The 19,105-nt window shown below is 41.4% G+C and overlaps 1 protein-coding gene across 4 annotated transcripts in view; it reads left to right on the plus strand.

Moving 5' to 3' along the window:
* ATP9A (ATPase phospholipid transporting 9A) overlaps positions 1-19,105 on the plus strand; it is a 117,287-nt gene that overhangs the window by 63,645 nt on the left and 34,537 nt on the right. For 3 of the 4 annotated variants that reach the window (XM_075901191.2, XM_075901189.2, XM_014576705.4), the window contains exons 13-15: positions 754-866; positions 4,590-4,802; positions 14,967-15,128. In XM_075901191.2, the coding sequence (XP_075757306.2) occupies positions 754-866; positions 4,590-4,802; positions 14,967-15,128 (488 nt within the window). The remainder of the gene's footprint in view (positions 1-753; positions 867-4,589; positions 4,803-14,966; positions 15,129-19,105) is intronic. The other variant, XM_075901190.2, reaches the window with a different exon arrangement.

Consider the following 19,105-nt stretch of genomic DNA (forward strand, 5'->3'; position numbering starts at 1 on the left):
GTGAGGGGGGACTGGAATAACTTGCTGCTTTTTAAAGAGAGGCTTATTTTCAATTCAGAAGTTGGCAGAAATATACAAAATTAAAATTCTGTTTTCTCTTTTTTTAAAAAATTTTCCTCACAAGAAAAAACTGATTTTTTTTTTTTTTTTTTTTTTTTGGCTTGAAACATGTTTTGACTTGTGAAACCAAATTGACCTTTTCCAGGTAAAAGGTTGAATCAGCATTTCCCAAGTTGTGGGGGTTTGGGGAATAGTTTTGATGTTTTGCATTATTCAGTGAGCAGTAAATTTGCCAAATATGTTATATCCAAATCTATAGACAACCATTCTTTAGGAACAGAAATATGTTGCCTACTGGAATGCTAATTGTTATTGCTTCACTATTAACTTAGCGTTCTGGGACACTCTTAAATGTTATCCCAAACCCATTTTAAGTCAATTGCTAAATTGAAATTGACGTCAGTGGAGTCAGGGTTTCACATGGATATCAATATTTTATTAAGCAGGTTACTTGGTGAATAGTCTCATTTTAATGGAGCTTCTAACCAAGTCCTCTACTGCTCCCCATAAGAATCTATCCACAAGTTTAAAATTCTTTCACTTGATTGCAGCTGCTTGTTATAGTCATCTGGACACGTGTGCTTCCACCTCCTCCTTTCTCTCTTTCTAGTGAAGAGCAAAGAATAGGGGTTGAGTGGAAAATAAGAGTCTGCCTGGGCTTGGATGTGGCCTGAAATGCTGCTTCTCTTACAGGAACTCTCACACAGAATGAGATGGTTTTTAAACGGCTTCACCTTGGGACAGTAGCCTATGGACTCGACTCCATGGATGAAGTGCAAAGCCATATATTTAGTATCTATACACAGGTAAAGTCAAGTGTGATTAACTTAACTCTTTGTTCTGAAAGCAGTGAAGAGTATGACAGGTCATTAGGCTGTTCATAAAGGGATCCTGACTGTATAGTGTGGAGATTCGGTAAAACACATAGATAGCTGCATGATTAATTATATATGTGTGATTACCATACAGAGCAGCTGCAGCTGGGGGAAAAAATCCGGATATTTGAGAGTTCTATCCCAAGATTATGAGTGAGGCTTAATTTTACTTAGAAATTGCTGTCAGCCCCCTGTGGAAGGGGCTCCCTGCTGTCAGCTCCTGGCAGCTGGGGCTCCTCTGCCAGTTTGGGAAGTGGAAGGGGGTATCCCTCTGCAGCCCCCCCATTGGTGATGGTGAAGAATCTTAAGAGCCTCATAGGCGAGGCTGCAGGAGGACTGAACTATGTGATGCGAGTAAAGGCTGGTGGGGTGGGAGGGCTGTATTAATGGTGGGTTCTGTGCAGACAGGTGTCCTAGAATGCTTATGGTGCAGACCAAATATCTACTTTTTAAAACTGGCTATCGCATGGAAAATTATTCCATGGTATTCTGCATCTTTTAAAAATGGTGTAAAATCATAGTTCAGGCTGATATAACATCATTTTGTACTTTTGAAACTCGGCAAGTTTGTGTCAACTTTAAATACCAAACATCTCCATTTAAACACTCATAAGAACAGTATCTAATTTTACAAAAGAAGACCATCCTAAATAAATACTTCTCAGGGACGGTCTAGATCCATGGTGTCTAACCAGTTCTGAAGCAAATTAGCCATGTTCAACTGGGCTAATAGCCACATTGTTCAATCCATCTAGCCACACTCAACCTGCTAAATAGCCACACGTGGCTAGTGTGTTGGATACCATGGGTCTAGATAATACTTTGTCTTGCCATGAATGCAGAGGAGTAGACTAGATGACCTCTCCAGTCCCCTTCCAGTCCTATGACTGTGTGATAAAGGGAGATTTTTCCATAGCATTCCTTTTGCATTGTACTGAACAGTCCTGGATCAGTGGTGGTGTCTTTGTTTATGTGCTTGCACTCTTTTGGTTCAGTTTATATAACAAATAGATATCTTATGAACAATAAGGGTGAAAATATTTATTGACTTGTACTGTAGTTTATTTTTCTTTCATCATTCTCATAAATTAGGTAAACCTGTGAGAGAATGCTAGCACTCACTCCTGCAACTTCCTATGAAGTAAAAGTAATGACCACAGCTGTGCCCAAATATATCATGAAGGGCATATCCAAAAATTATCATGAATTTTGTCCATGAATTTTGAACACACATCCTGTTGTCCTAGATTTGTGATCAATAATACATTACAATCTTTTAAAAATAAAAACAAATCCCCTTTGCAATAGAATACTTCAAGCCTTCAATTATTATTTGAAATTTGCATTTTAGTACTTTTTTCTGTCTCCTTTAAAGGGAAATAATCCAGTAAAAATCAGACTTAGAACTTTTACCCAACACAATTGAAAGTGAAAGGACTTTAAAAAAAATTGGAACAAATTTATTGTTTGTTTTTATTTCCAATCCAAATGAGTGAAATGAAGAAGGCCAAACAATTTAACTTTTTGGTGCATTGCAATAGAGTGTTTTAAATTCAATGAAAACGATATTCACTAAGAATTAAAATACAGTAAACTTCTGATAATGTGGCACCTTTAGGACCCAGGGGGTGCCGGATTATCAGATCTGCTAAAGTACCAGAAGGGGGGCTATGAGGCGTCTGGGGTGGAGGTGGGGGGTCGGCGGGGAACTGCGCAGCATGGGAGAGGGCAGTGGGAGAGGGCGGCGCTGTGGGACCAACCTGGCAGCACTCCAGCTGCTCTGCCCCCGGCTTCTCCAAGTCAGCCGCTGGTCAGTCTCAGTAGCAGCGCACTTGGGGAAGCCAGGGGCAGAGCAGCTCCAATTGTCCGGCTGGCTGGAGCACTTCCAGTTCCAGTTGGTGCCGGACTATCAGGAGTGCTGGACCACTGGATGCCGGACAATTGGAGTTTTACTGTAAATAAGATTGCCAATGGATATGTGGCCTTTTGAGCAGTAGATCTTCATTGTAGTGTGTGCCTCAGGTGTAGTGTGTTTGATTCCTTTGCCTCTCAAGTATAGTTTCATGGCTGACATTGTCAAACATCTCAGAATCTTCATGTGTTGAATCTGACTGCATGAACTACCTCTCTTTTGATCTTTGGCTTTCACAGCCATTTTGGCATCTGACATTGAGAGCTGCTAGTCAGTCTGAACTGCCAGATACTTCCTGTGTATAAACATTTCTCTGTGAACTGATCAGGTGTAGTCTAATATCATCACAGTCTGAGAGGTGAAGAAACTGTCCTAGTAGCTAATTACTTCCTAAAGCATCCGGTGGTAGTCAGTGCAGGATGCTAAACTTTAATGGTTGAATGTTTGGGTACACTAAGGGTGTGTCTACACAGCACCCTGAACTTGAAATAAGGTAAGCAATTTACACTACGCAAATTGGGTATCTTATTTCGAATATATTTTGAAATAGCTTTTTTTGAAATTTGGCGTGTCTACGCAGCGCCAGATTTCAAAATAACACGCTATTTCAAGCCATCCCTTATCCCTTGTGCAACGAGGTATACCGGGATGGCGAAATAGGGCACCCGTTATTTTGAAAAATATTTCAAAATACCGGGCGGCTTGTGTAGACGTTGGGTAGTTATTTTGGGGTATTTTCAGTAGACATACCCTTAGTGATTAAATGTGGTTGAAAACAAGTTCACTATTGCTATGAATTTTATGTGAAAGACATTCTAATGTTAGAATGATGGGCAGCAGTTAAAAAAAACCCAGATTTTAGATTTATTAGACACTGGCATTTTGAAGAGAGCATTTAATTGTACAAAATTTGTGTCCTGAACTTCCCATAAATCTTACATATTATAAGTTCTTGTATAAAAAAAAATACTTTATAATATAAACATTTTCTAGTAATGATTCATTTAAATTGCCCTTCTTATTCATTGCTCTTATTTTTACCATGCTATGCCCTTTGACCTGGAAGTGAAACTTTTGTCCTCTTGACATTAAAGGTTAACAGAGCAGGAAACTAAATTGCTATGTCTCCCCTGTGTGACTAGTATACTTTAGTAATTGTATAATTACCTGAGGAATCTGATTCTGATACTAAAAATAGTATTAAAAATTAAACGAACTTAATTTAAATTTCTCGTTCCTTGTGTGCCCCATCTGTTTTCTGTTTGCAGCAATCATTTATTTATGCATATGAAACGAAACCCAGTTCATTCTGAAACCTAAGAGGATCTCAGCAAAATGTGATTTCAGTGAAACACACAGTCTGTTGACTTTTGGGGATGCGTGTGTTGTGTTGTGTTTTAGTGAATCTGCAACAAGGAAACCTTTCATCCAAGCTGTGCTGAAGACTCTTGGACAAATACTTTAGGGAATTATTGGGTGGTGTTTTTTTTTTTTTCATTTCACCTATACTTAAGTATATCTAATTTCATTTAGCTGCACATAACTGTGAATTGATCTCAGTTATTCCCATGATAACATGTACAAAAAAGATGCCTTCATCAGAAATATATCCCAAGGAACTGGAGGCGTGAGTCCATGCAAATAGTATGTGTGTGATTATAACAGAAGCAAGATCCTTAATGATACTCGAGTATTCTTTATTTTCAAAACTGTCTACGTGTTCTTTTCTCCTTTCTCCTTAGCAGGCACAAGAGCCACCAGCTTCAAAAGGCCCCACCCTAGCCACAAAAGTACGTAAAACCATGAGTAGCCGTGTTCATGAGGCTGTGAAAGCAATTGCCCTCTGTCACAACGTGACACCAGTATACGAATCTAATGGCGTGACCGATCAGGCTGAAGCTGAGAGAGACTATGAAGATTCCTGCAGGGTGTACCAGGCTTCCAGCCCTGATGAGGTGAGACTTGTTATTTTCCTTCCTCCCCTCCACTTTCCTTCCAATGTTTTTAAAGGCTTGAAATAGGCAATTTCTGAAGGAAGCCTCCTTGAAATGTAAGAGCTCTGCGTCAAACCATCAGCACTTGCTGATGCATCCTAAGGATGAATTATGTCACTGTCACATTAGCATATTTTAAAATAAGTCTGTCACTTCTATTGAGAGAAAGCACAATCTAAACCTCTTTACTAGAGGAGTGAATAGGGAAATAAAAAAAGTATTACACGTCAAACAGTAAATATTTTACAAGTGGACAAACCTCCTAGTGTATATATATTAAACTAATTTTATTTATATTTAGCAAGGAGAACTGCAACTCCTCTTTAGTTTAAGGCAGGCCTATTCCAGGCAAGTCAAATGGCACAAAGGGGGGACCATAAAGTGACCTTACATCTCCAACATAGAATTATTCTGTGACGGGAGCTCCCTATTGGTGCATCTGTGCCGGATCTGGCCCTTTTGTGTGCAGTCCCCCACCTAGATGAGTATGTCTACAATGCAGTAAGAGAACTGTAGCTGGTCTAGGTCATCTGGCCAGGGGCAGATGACGATTTTGCGGGGCCCAGGGCAGCACAATTTCACAGGGCCCCCCCTTTGACACGGTGCATGCACGGTGGCACCACGGTGCATGCGCGGGTCTTCTTGAAGCACGGGGCCCGGGGCGGCCGCCCTGCTCCTGCATCTGACTCAGTCAGGCTCACGGCTTGGGCTTTTCACAAATAAAAATAGAAGAGTGTAGACATTTGGGCATGGGCTGGAGCCCAGGTTCTGAAACCCAGCAAGGGGGAGGGTCTCAGAGGCCAATGCCCTTGCCTGAACCTGAATTTTTAGCTCCAGAGCCCAATCCCCTTGAGCCTAAATCAGCTAGTCTGAATTTGAAGACTTGGTGCTGCAGGCTTTTTATTGCTGTGTAGACATATCTTATGTGAAAAGCAGGGTGGAGCCTGTGTCAGAACACAGCTCTGCTTGCTGATCCTCCAACAGCATATGGGCCATATGCCAGAGGTGCAATTTAGAGTAGCTTAAGGGATAAGGGATCTTTCGGAAAAGGCTTTATTTTCTGAAAGATCCACGTCTAGACTGGCACTTTTTTCTGGCAAAGCTCCATGCCGAAAAAAAAGCGGCAGCCATTTTAATGCTAATGAAGCGGGGGAGATTTAAATCCCCGCTTCATTAGCAATTGCGATACTTCTAATTTGCATCCCTTTTCCAAGAAAGGGATGTAGTCTAGATGTAGCCAAACAATATAACATAAACTGTGAATTATTCAATGCTAATAATGGTTTCTTAACAGTTTGTTTAGAATAAAATTACACTTCCTTATATCTGCTACAAGACTGAAAATTTTCTTGGAAATTCCATTGATGATACGCAGACTTTTGGCTGATTTTGAAGTATTTTTTCTTACTACTTTATATAAATAATTTTTCACTTTTAACATTCTAAGATGAGCTAGGTTTCCTCTTAGTTAAGGGTGAAAAGCTGTTCATATAAGAAATGGCATAATCATTCAAATAGCCTAAGATTCTAAGATGAATCCAGTAATATACATTCTCAAAAGATTGTGGTGATGACTTGCCCTACATTGAATATGCTTATAACCTGTTTCCTAAAATTAATCATTCAAATAGGCAATGATCTCCAATCAAGAGGACAGAAGGTTTCCTGACCCAGCTTATAGGGATCATTACAAGCAAATACTTTTGTAAACAAAATTCTTGTGCTCACTATGATATAGGGCATTCATACCTTGATGGTGCTTGGAGTGCATCGTGCAAATGCTGCTCCTGAACCATACTTTTGCTCTTCATTTAGCTTATCTGGGTTTCTCCTTAGTATTGCCCCTGCCAATCAACTAATTTTACAGAAGTGCCTTTGCACTGAAATGGGATCTGAACAATTTCCAGATGTTCAATTTTTGTGGTTGGTATTTGAGGCTGTTTCCTAGTGAATTTATTAGCTATTTTCATTCATGGCCTCTGTGTCTTTACCTACATGCTTGTATAGTCTTAGTGAATTTTGACATATTTCCAATTGTAATTCCTGCTTTAATTTTTTTTCAGATAATGTAGCTGTAGTACATGTTGTTTTTATTTTGTAACTATATTAACTAAGCTCTCTGAAATTATACTTTAGTGTGCATTGTTTTCCTTGTGATGTTTTGAACAGTGAATCGAAAGTGCTTTCAGAAATTAGATATACTTCATCACAGTGAAGGCATCTCGTCTGTAGGTGTGAATGGTACAAGTATCAGTCAGACATCTACTCTGTGTTTCACAACAGGTGATACTAAATTTGAGACCAGCACTAATTAAACTCTGCAGAAAATTGTGATGCTGTGAAATAGCATTCCCTTTAGGAATCTATGAAAGTCCTTAACAGGCATCCAAAGTCTACCTTTGAAATTCTAGATCAATAAAATATTAGCATGTCAGGAGAGGTCAGTTTATGAAATGGAGTAAAAAAACTTGTATGCTTGTATTCTTCTTACTTTGGAACAGTGAGGGTAATTTCTACCAGTTGGCACAGGATTAATTTCCTGTAACAGAAAGCAGAATTTCCTAAATTTGTTTCCTGTGCACATTCCCATTTAGAAGTGCTTAAGTATCTTTATTCAGATATCAGTTACAGCCTTGGGGCTCTGTGATTGTGTCAGTTGTAGCCGTACAGTAACTAACAGAGGAAATGAAATAGATATAATCTGATCAGAGATAAGTGTGCTTCAGATTCTTGGGCAAACAGTCTTTAACCCTGGCAGCACTCCATAGCTTCCAGGACATAAAAAAGTGTGCTCCAATTGATTACTGCCATTGTCTGTGTTTCTGGACAATCTAGTTGGGACATTTGAAGAGCAACTTCTAACAAGGATCAATTTGTCCCTCTTTAAAATGAAATTTGTTAATCAATATCTATTTCAACGATGGCTAGAGTGATTTAATGACTGGCTGGAGAGTCAAGTGTAGGGAGATGGAATACAGAGTTACAGAAGCAATTCTGACGTTCCAGATATATGTCTCTGCATTGTGTAGTATAGGCACAAAAAGCCAATATCCAGAGATTCCTAGAATGTAGCAATGAAGGTTTATTAGCTGTATTAATTTCTATTTAACTCCGAACATGGGGAATTTTCTTGTTAGGCTTCTCTCAATGGTCCGAGGCTTCTCTGAAATTGGTTTTACTCTTGCTTGCTTTATATGTACATTCTCCCCTCCCCACCACACACACTCTGAATTTTCCACCCACGCTTCTTTTCCAGTTCAGATGTTTCTCTCAGACAGCACAACTGTGATTTGGTTGGAACACACACCACTGTCAGTTTAAATAGTGCAGTGTATGGCAACTTTCCATCTTTGATTGCTCTGAAAATGCACTCTTTTGTCTAGTAAAACAGGGTGCCCAAAATTTGCATCCATGAAGGCCATGCAGTTGCTCTCCCCATTGCACTAGGTGCTGTTGTAAATATTAATTTTAGTATTTACAATTATAGCTAGTCAGAAAACTCCAAAAGTTTCAGTGAAAAATGTTTTTTGGGCAGAGGCAGGAATTCTGCAGCATTTGAAGGTTAGAAAGTGTTTGGTTTAAAATGTCAGTGTGATTTCCCTTGGTCTGGAGGGACTGAGGAGCTGGTCTGAGATTGGAAGGTGGACAAAGCCAGCAAAAGAAGGGAAGATCTGTTTTCTTCCCTTATGCAGGTTTCTGCTGGTTCTGAGTGTCCCCAGAATTTTGTTGCACTCTGCACCATCTCGTGAGGCTTGTAAGATCTGCATTTGGCTAATTTTTATTCTATTCAGTTTTATATATTCCCTGACGTTTAACTTTTTCTTTTTTTTGGAAATGTAAATGCTTATTCTCCTGAAATCTAACTCAGATGCCAGACCAAGAAAGGGGCTAGTCTCCCCCCCCCCCCCCCCCAAAAAAAAAAAGTGCATACCTCAATAGTGGCACAAGTTACGGTACTTTTCAGTAGATTTTTAGTTTCCAGGAGATGCTGATATTAAATATATGTAACTGAATTGATGTTTTAAGTGCAGAAGTAAATGGATTCCTACATCTCTGTTGGAGGTGCCCCAGAATTAAACCATCTGCAAAGCTCACAGGGAAATCATTCTTAAATTGACTAAGGAAGTTTTCCTTACAGTTGCAGATATTATTAGATTTTTAAGGTCAGGATACCACCATGATCATCCAGCCTGACCTATATAACACAGACCATGGAATCCTGCCAAGTAATTTCTGCATTAAGACAATAAATTTCTGTTTTGTGCTATAACATATCTTTAAGCATTTCAGTTTTGATTTAAAGACATCATGTGATGGAGAAATAACCATGTCTTTAGGTATGTTGTTCAAGTGCAGTGGTAGTGGTCTGTGGTAGCCTTCCACGTGGTCAATGACTCGCGCTCAGCCTTCCTCCTTCCCCCCTGCAGCAGGGAGTCCACACTGGCATTCCAGCCTTGTCTGCCTTCTCTCTCCTCCACCCCCTGTGAGGTTGGCGTGCCAGCATCAGCTTCCTGCTGGGGAATTGGGGGACAAAAAGCTCCAAGCTCCGTTGCGTGATCTGGCTTGCAGGGAACAATTGCACTCCCCCTTCCGGAGCTGGGGGAACAGCAGTGCGTGGGCGCGCTGCCTGGAATCTTTTCCCGTTGCACCCATTGGCTGGAATCTGGCCAGTGGGAGCAGCAAGTGGCTGTGCCTGGGAGTGTTGTGGGGCGCGAAGGCAAGTAAGTGCCCTCCAACCTCCCTCATGCACAGACTCCTGCACCCCCAGCCCCTTCATGTACACCTCCCACTGAGACCCTGTACCCCCATCTTGCTCCTGCACCTTCCCCCTGGCCAGACACCTACCCCCAGCCTACTCCTGCATCCTCCCTCCTGGCCAGACACCCTACCTCCAGCCTTCTCCTGCATCTTCCCTAGCTCCTGCACCTTTCCCCTGGGCCATACACCCTACCCGTGGCCCGCTTCTGCACTTCCCCGCCCCCTTCCCCCAACCAGATACCCTACCCCCAGCCCACACCTACCCTTGATCCTGTACCCTCCCTCTTGGCCACACACTGCACCCTCCCTTGCTTTTGGCCTTCCCCCTGGCCAGACATCCTACTCCCAGCCTTCTCCTGCACCCTACGTCCCATCCAGACTTCACGCTCTCACCCCCTCTTGCCCCCCACCTCCTGCCCCGATCCTGAACCCCCGTTCCTCTCTCTGGCAGCCCTATCCTGCACACTGAACCCATATTTGTCCCTACCCTTGAGCCTGGATGGGGGGCAGGTTCCACAAAATCTACTAATTCCAGAATTCCTTGAATTCCAAAAGGGTAAATCTGGCCTATGGGAAACCCTGAGCCTCAGTCATAAATAAAGAAAACATGGGAACCTTTTGTGTTAGACATAAATTAATATTTTACTTTATTTATTTAAAATGAAGTTTGATAAATGAACATGAGCTAGTTAAAGTGCTTAGTCTTCTGTTTAATCATTTAAATTAATATGTCCTTTCTTACTAGTTTAATTTAAACAGTTTTTCCTAGCTGCAGCACTAGAAAAATGGCTCAGGCATAATTATGTAATTAATGATGAGTTTCTATTAGCAACTGATGGTCCACAGAAAGGTTTGCATTGAGCCAGGTAGGCCACGGGCCAAAAAGTTTGAGAACCCGTGTTCTAGTGATTCACTGCATGCTGTGTTTTAATTACATTTTTCTAGTCTGAATTTATCTAACCTGGATTGCTTTATGCCTTTTTCTGCTGGAGATATGTATTTGGGCATAACTTGGCTTTTAAGCAGACAGAGAAGTAGAAGCACTTACTTTCTTTTCCTGATGGTGAAAATAACTTTTGGAGAAAAATGTTCTGTCCCGTCCCTCAAAGAACAGTTTGCCATATATGAGGAATCCTAGCAATCAGGAAACTTCTGGCAACAAAGTTCACTTAAGCTGATTTACCACCAGGGGTATTTATTTAAGCCTATTGTCGAGGGAGCCAAATAGATAGTTCTTCATTTCTTCCATAGGAGACTTAGACCTTCAGAATATTTATCTTGTTTTATTGGTAACCAAGCCATTGATTTATTTAATTTTAATTGTGGAGTTCAAGATAACCTTGCTTTTATATCAGTTCTTCTTATGGAATCAATTATTGTAAGGGTGTGTCTAGACTACATGCCTCCGTCGACGGAGGCATGTAGATTAGCCAGATCGGCAGAGGGAAATGAAGCCGCGATTAAAATAATCGCGGCTTCATTTAAATTTAAATGGCTGCCCCGCTCTGCCGATCAGCTGTTTGTCGGCAGATCGGGGCAGTCTGGACGCAACGCGCTGACAAAGAAGCCTTTCTTGATCGGCACAGGTATGCCTCGTGAAACCAGGTTTACCTGTGCCGATCAAGAAAGGCTTCTTTGTCGGCACGTCGCGTCCAGACTGCCCCAATCTGCCGACAAACAGCTGATCGGCAGAGCGGGGCAGCCATTTAAATTTAAATGAAGCTGCGATTATTTTAATCGCGGCTTCATTTCCCTCTGCCGATCTGGCTAATCTAAATGCCTCCGTCGACGGAGGCATGTAGTTTAGACGTACCCTAAATGTCCTAGTAAACCACATATACATTTTGTATCTTGTGATGGTTGCAACTCTGTTAATTTTTTTTGTTACTATGGTAATTACTTTTCATTTTATGTGACATATGAAAATGTCATTGATGATATATTAGAGCATGGCAGGGGCAAGTGAAGAGTTTTTAAAAAATAAACCTACGCCTCTAAAGTACAACATGTAGTATTCTCTTCTTCTGATCAACAAGACACAAATTAATGGATTTGTATACTTCTGACTAGCCGATTCCTGTAATTCTGATCCTATTCATAACACATCTGTTTGTTGCACTCTTTCCTTAACTGTTCTGATGAAGCTTTTGTGTCTCATGAAAAAAAAATTTAGGAAGCATTTTTTTTTAATCTCACTGCATGACACTGACAGTCTAAATTGTAAACTTAAAAAAACAAAAACTGGTCTGGTAGCACTTTATAGACTAACAAAACATATAGATAGTATCATGAGCTTTCATGATCACAGAAAACGGACTACCTCTTTCCTTTTTTGCATCTCTTTCCTTTTACTATAGTTCATGTACTGTAACATTTCTCCTCTAGTCCCAATCCCTGTATATGAAAATCCAGGTATTTTAATAATTATATTTCCATAAGACTTGCTTGACTGCAAAGGGAACAAGGAAGTTAGTGCTGCCAGGCAAATGCAGATTTCATGCACACGGACAAATTAATGTAATGAAAAAATGAAGTGTTCTTTTCAGTCTGTGAGATTTCAGAGAGTGGCACTGGTGTAACACTGCCTTGTAGAGATGGAATAGAGAGATTAGGTCAAAAAACAGAGGTTAGAAACTTTTAATAAATAATATTAGTTGAGTGTTTATGTATAACAAGAGCAATAGAAAACTGAGATCAGGATCTGATCTAGAGGACTATTAGGTAAGAGGTTCTTTTGTTTTCATCAAACTAGCCTCCTTACTGCTTTAAGGGTGTTTTTGAGATTATATGGGGAACAGAGAATCATGACACCCAGATCCAGTTGGTCAAAGGTATTTAGGCTCCTAATTTCACTAAAAGGCACCTAAATACCTTTCAGGTTCAGGTTCCATTCAATGGCAGTTGGGTGCCTGTATTTTGAAAATCTCTCGATAAAATATTTTCATCATTGTTGTACAGAAGTTTTCAAGGAAAACATTTCTTAGTCTTGGGGGGACTCTTCCCTACTCTGCTCCCTCCCAAAAGAAAACAATATATCTCAGTGGAAGCAATCCTAGGTGGATTAATTTTATTTATTAAAAAGTCGGTTCAGGAGGAGGAGAATTCTGTAGGAAAGCGAAATAAAGCATGTGGTCTTCTCTATCGATAATTCCATTATAATGCTACTACACAGATGCTTAAAAAAATGGCTTTTAGCAACAAGGAGTCTGTCTGAAACTAGGTCTCACTGGCGGAGAAGATTGATGCAAGATATGCAGCTCCAGCTACATGAATTGCATAGCTGGAGTCATCAAATCTTGCATCGATTTTTCTGGGGCAGCCTCACCTTGGGAGGTTGATGGGAGAAACTTTCCCATCGACTTCCCTTACTCCTTGAGACAGCAAACAGTTCTGGCACAAATTGGGGTGCCCTAAGCATTACAAGACCTGCTAAATTGAACCCAGGCAGATCAATTGCTCTAGCATTCATCCTCTAGTAAATGGAAACTTGGCTGAGACCAAGTGCCAGACTCTTCAAATGCTAAAAATACTCAATAAGCCTTAGTTTGTGGGAGAACTTGCCACAAAGGGTCACACCAATAGTTCTGGATTCAAAATACCTTATTAGCTTGAGGTTCCAATGGCTTATTTAAGTCAGTGGAATCTTTGGATGAGGCCCAATGTGCTGTAGCTGAAACCGTGTAGGAAACACTAGATTTAAATGAAGGTGATGTCTGTTCCTCTTGATGTGTGCCTACAGCTTCCACTGAAGGTTAAAACACCTCCTTCAAGCTGAGAGGCTAGCTCTGTGGCAGTGTTGTAGGTATTTTTTTAATGAAGTTCCTTGGAAGACATAGCCTCCTTAGTAATAGATGGAATAGTTTATCCTGGTGCTTGAATTCACTAAATTGACTTGTGATGAAAGAGGTGAAATGTCAGGAATAATTATGACAAGTATCAGAGGGGTAGCCATGTTAGTCTGAATCTGCATAAACAATGAAGAAGTCCTGTGGCATCTTATAGACTAACGGATTTATTGGAGCATAAGTTTTTGTGGGCAAAGACCCATGCATCTGATGAAGTGGGTCTTTGCCCATGAAAGCTTATGCTCCAATAAATCTGTTAGTCTATAAAGTGCCACAGGACTTTTTGTTGTTTATGAGGAATAATTATGGTTATAGAAGAGATTTTTCTAATGAAGAGAAAAGATTATTAGTAAGTAAGCCTCTACAAAACTGGTCTTAATTCCACTCAGCTTTTCACAAGATAACCGCTATAAGAGAAGTAAAGGTTGCTTGATGGATGTCTGGAAAAATAGGTGAGCCACTGACATGTAGGTTTTGTTTTTATTTCCTTAGGAACTATTATAGAATGACTGGATACAGCCAGCTTTTTTCCTTAGAGATTTATATGCACTGTTGAGTCTAACTCTTTCCTTGCTGAAAGAACCTGTAATGTGCACTCAGTACAAGCACCCAGATTGCAAGCTCTAAAATAAATTAGTCAAATTCCCTGCTGGTGTGATTTTCTACCTTGTAGTAAATGGAGTTACTTAAGCAGAGAAATTGGCCTGATATGTGTGTCAGAGGTGGAACAAAGTTTTAGAGTTAAATACAGATTTAGCCCAAGCTTTTGTTTGGGGGGATGTTGGAGGTATGTGTAGTGTTTCCATCTGAAATTCATCTTGATGAGATTTAAATAGCCTATTCCTAGCTCTGCTGACTTGCAGTCATCTCAAGAGAATGTGACACTGAAAGAGGCTGAAGCTGTCTTTTGTTCTCGGATCTTGGGAACTCTCTTCTGCTCAGCTTTCTTTACCACATCCCTTGTCCTATTGTAGCCGAGTGCCCAATGCACGATAATGCCACATAAACTCATTGAATGGCTCAATTTCATTGACTTCCTTTGCATTTCCTACAACATTCGTTATGGGCTTAATCCTGCTCCCGCTCTCCCCTGTTTCACCACTTTGGGTTAGTGGCATAGTGACAACTTAGTCTTCATTGCTTTCATATCCTTTGCCCCCATTCAGATGTGGGTTAATGTATTGTGTGTTTCCATCGCCAACTTTTTTTTTCACATCCTCTGGCTCGCTCAGAAACAGTGTGGTGCACATCATGTGTTATTGGACATTAGTAAGTTCTTCCAGAGCTAGAGTCATAATATTATCAATGGAGAGGAATGGCTGCAGGAAATAACACTAAAGGACCATTTGTTCACATTAGATGGCCAAGGTAGAAAAATGGATCCATTTTACAGTGACAATAATGACTGAGTTACTTTTTCTTCAGTTAACCCACTGTCCCTTCCCCTCTGGTGTTCATTTACATGACCTCTGAACCACAAATCTCAGCAGTCTATCTGACCGATGACCTTTGTTGTATTTAGGTGGCCCTGGTACAGTGGACTGAAAGTGTAGGCTTAACTCTAGTTGGCAGAGATCAATCCTCCATGCAACTGAGGACACCTGGTGGTCAAATACTAAACTTCACCATCCTACAGATCTTTCCGTTCACATATGAAAGCAAACGCATGGGAATCATTGTTAGGGTAAGTTGTTTAACATATTTCTTTTCATCTTCATGGAACTCTTGCAAAATTGAACTGAATAAATAAGTATAATATGTTTGATAGCAGCAATGTTATTCTTCGTGGAAGAATGTTACACAATCTCAGCAGAAAATAAAATATTTGTATATGTTGAAGTACTTGTCCTTCCCTTCCATCGCCCTGGAACAAAATGGTAAGTGAAGTGTATTTTCTTCAGCCACATTGTTCTTTCAACACAAACGCCAAAGGCCTGTGACAGTCCTTAGTTCATAAACAGTAGGAAAATGACAGCCACTGTTGAAAGTAACAGCAAAAAAGCACAAATCTCAATTCAGGAATCTCTAGCAAATAGCTGCAGAGTCACCCCTCAGCTACTAGATCGGGAATTCTAATAACTTATAACAGATCAACTAGAATCAGCAGATGTGATACTGAAAGTCAAATACCTTTAAGAAGGTACTTTCTGATTTGCTTCTCATTGAGAAGGAAACTGTCAAATAATCATTCTAGAATTATATTGTTTACACAATGTACATTAAACTGTAAAATAAACTAAGAAATGGGGCAATAATTAACAATTACTATGTGATTTCCTCACTTTGTTCTGTGCCCTTATGGCTTTTTTGATAAGCAGTTTTTGTGGAACAGAGGTTTCCTTGAAGTACTTGGTACATTGGCTTTCCCAAAGGAATTAGAGTAATCAGGTGCATTTGTGCATGAAAGTCTCTTATGTCTTCAATGACAGTAACTACATATACTAATTAGATATGCAATTATGTATGCATTTGCATACCTATTTCTTTATTATTGTTCTGTGTACTAATACAATGGAGGCTAGACTTTAAAAAAACATATTCAGCTAAAAAGGAACTTGTGCCAGAAACAGTGAAAATATGGTTATGTAGCTTTTTTTGTTTCTCTCCCCTCTTAAGCTATTAACGGCAATATTTCTCTTGATGCATGTTACCTACTGAAAACTGGTTAATCCATATTTTAACTTTTTCAAAACATTCTTAGCTCTTATCAAAGTGCATCATTGCTGTTTGTTTATTTTTATTTTGGTTGTGCCTAAGGACCCAATCAAGATGGGGCCCCACTATTAATCATCAGAAGCCTTGAAAAGAAAACTATCCCTCCCCATTTCACAGATGAGAAAATTGGTGCAGCATTGAACAGACTTTGCCAAGGTTTTAGCAGCAATGTTTTTTCAGCCAGGGCTAGATTTCTCTCAAGACTACATTCATTGTTAATGGATCTCCCCGTTCTTTAAATAAATAATGATTGAGGCCGTGTCTTAACTGCTAAAAAGATGTATTTTTTACTAACTCTCACAAACTATCTCGAGGTTAAAAACACAGTGAAGACAAGGCACTTCAGTTTTATCACCACTTATCTCATACATCTTTGGTATATTTTTTTTGTTTTTTTTACTTCTGGGTGACTATTACACACAAGCTATCTGGAGGATTAAAAAAAAACAACCTTCAGATGGTAGTATAGAGCTGACTTCATCTCTATATTGTGGTAAAACTATTACCCTGAGAGAGTTCATGTGAACTTAGTTATCCTAAAGTAATAAATGCATGGGCAGCTGGGGCTGAGGGAGGCAGGACTTCAGCCCCACCAATAGCCCTTCCTCCTCTGCTGAGGCCCCCAGGGAGAGGGGAGGAGGCGGAACAGAGTGCGAAGTGTGCCCACTCCCCAGGAGGGGAGGAGGTGGGGCAGCACCCCGGCCTCGTGGGGCATTGGGGGAGGGGAAAAGAGGCAAGAGAGCGCATGCATGCAGCGCGCCCCGCCTCTCCAGAGTACCATGGGAAGGGAAGAGGCTGTGCCATTCCTGGAGCACTGAGGGAAGGGAGGAGGCTATGTGGTGTGGCTCCAGGAGCACCAGGGGCAGGGAGGAGACCACACTGTTCCAGCCTAGAGCACAGGGAAGGCAGGCACTGGGGGCAGCAACACTCTCTCCCCAAAACGCCTGTAGTAGGCATTCTGGGGGCAGAGTGGGAGCAGAACCAGGCTGGCCCTTTGGGAAGGCAAAGCCTTCCCCGCCTAAGCCACCAGACACCCATGAATAAGTGTACTTTTTTTTTAGGAGCAAGGACATGGCTTAGGAAGAACTTTGTACCTCTCTAGCATTATATCAGGTTAGAATGGCAAGACAAATCTTACTTGTATGTGTCGGCATGGATTTTAGGTTATCATTTTCCAGATGAGATTCTGCTATATACTTACATTATTTATGTTTATTCCATTGCCTCATGCATTATAGTTTTTTAAAGCAACACAGGAATGAGATGCTTTTGCAGATGCTATAGAGCAAGAAGAACTTGCAGTCTAAAATTGAATGATGGGGGAGAGGGTATAAAACAAAAAGCTAAGTGATTGATTGGAGAAACTTAACATGCATCTTATTCCCTATTTTCTATTGACATGCAAATGAAGATACAGTGTGGACTCATGATAGTGTCAATAAGTTGAGCTAAGCGGTGTTGATAAAAGATTTATGCGGCACTATCAGTGTAGCAATGTCCCATCCCATTTCCTTTATGGGGTTTCAGACCTTGAATCAGCCACTGGTTCAGGACTCAGTGCTTCACATTCTGGGACATGGACCCTGGTACCTTTTGGGGGGCATAGAGGAGTGTAAGAAGGAACAAGCAAACTTTATCAGTTGTAAAAAACAAAACCCTGTATTTGAAATTGCTCCATATTTTGGAACAATAGAATAAGTCATAGGGGGAAAGACTGGTTGTCAGAATGCAAGGGTATGTCTACACTACCCTCCTAGTTCGAACTAGGGGAGTAATGTAGGCATACTGCACTTGCAAATGAAGCCCAGGATTTGAATTTCCCGGGCTTCATCTGCATAAGCGGGGAGCCGCCATTTTTAAAACCCCGCTGGTTCGAACCCCGTGCAGCGCGGCTACACGGGGCTCGAACTAAGTAGTTCGAACTAGGCTTCCTATTCCGAACTACCGGTACCAGCGCTGCACGGGGTTCAAACCAGCGGGGTTTTAAAAATGGCGGCTCCCCGCTTATGCAGATGAAGCCCGGGAAATTCAAATCCTGGGCTTCATTTGCAAGTGCAGTATGCCTACATTACCCTCCTAGTTCGAACTAGCGGGGTAGTGTAGACATACCCCAAGTGAGGTAGTCAGAAGCACATAAGTACAGGGCTGTGTCTAGACTGAAGTTTATTGTGGCATATAAGATTACCTGCCCTATGGACAGGTGGCATATGTATGGATGCTGTGCAAGGAACTCCTGGCCTTTAGACTGTGTACAGACTTTGCAGACCAGGGAGGATGAATTGGAAGAGCTAAGAAAGGCAGAGAAGTTCACAGATGAGACTTTCTGGGACACAGTAGAATGGTCCTACCCAGTGTTCCATTTCAGGTATGTGCCTGCGCGGCGCCACACACACAATTCTAAGCCTGCCCACCACCTTCACAGAGCCATGTAGCAGCACTCACCTTCTTGCTGGACCTGGAAGGTGAGTGGTGTGACTCTACTACGGCTGGGGCGGCATGGTGGGCAGGTTGCTGCTGCACCGGGTTCAGAGTCACAGGCGGGTGGGTTGCTGTGCCGGGGAGTCAGAGCCGCTGGTGGGTGGGTTGCTGTGCCAGGGGTTGGGGCTTACGGGCAAGGGAGTTTGCAGCTATTGGGGGTTGGGGCCACAGACAGGTAGTTAGTTGCTACCAGGGATTGGGGCTGTGTGTGCAGGTGGGTTGCTGCTTCCGGGCGTTGGGACCAAAGGTGGGTGGACATGTTGTTGCACTGGGGGTTAGAGCTACAGCCACACAGTGGGCGGGCTGGTGGCTGTTGCTAGGATACTTAGGCCCCAGTTCTACCAGCACAGACTTCTATGCTCACACATTCATACTGATGTCCCTTTGCCTGTTGGCACCTTCCTTGATCATAGGTCTGATGAAATTTTTTTCATCCTTTTCTTACTCATTTGGAATTAGCCACTGCCA

The sequence above is a fragment of the Pelodiscus sinensis genome, chromosome 17 (genome assembly GCF_052426305.1).
Source record: "Pelodiscus sinensis isolate ZL-2025 chromosome 17, ASM5242630v1, whole genome shotgun sequence".
NCBI lineage: Eukaryota > Metazoa > Chordata > Testudines > Trionychidae > Pelodiscus > Pelodiscus sinensis.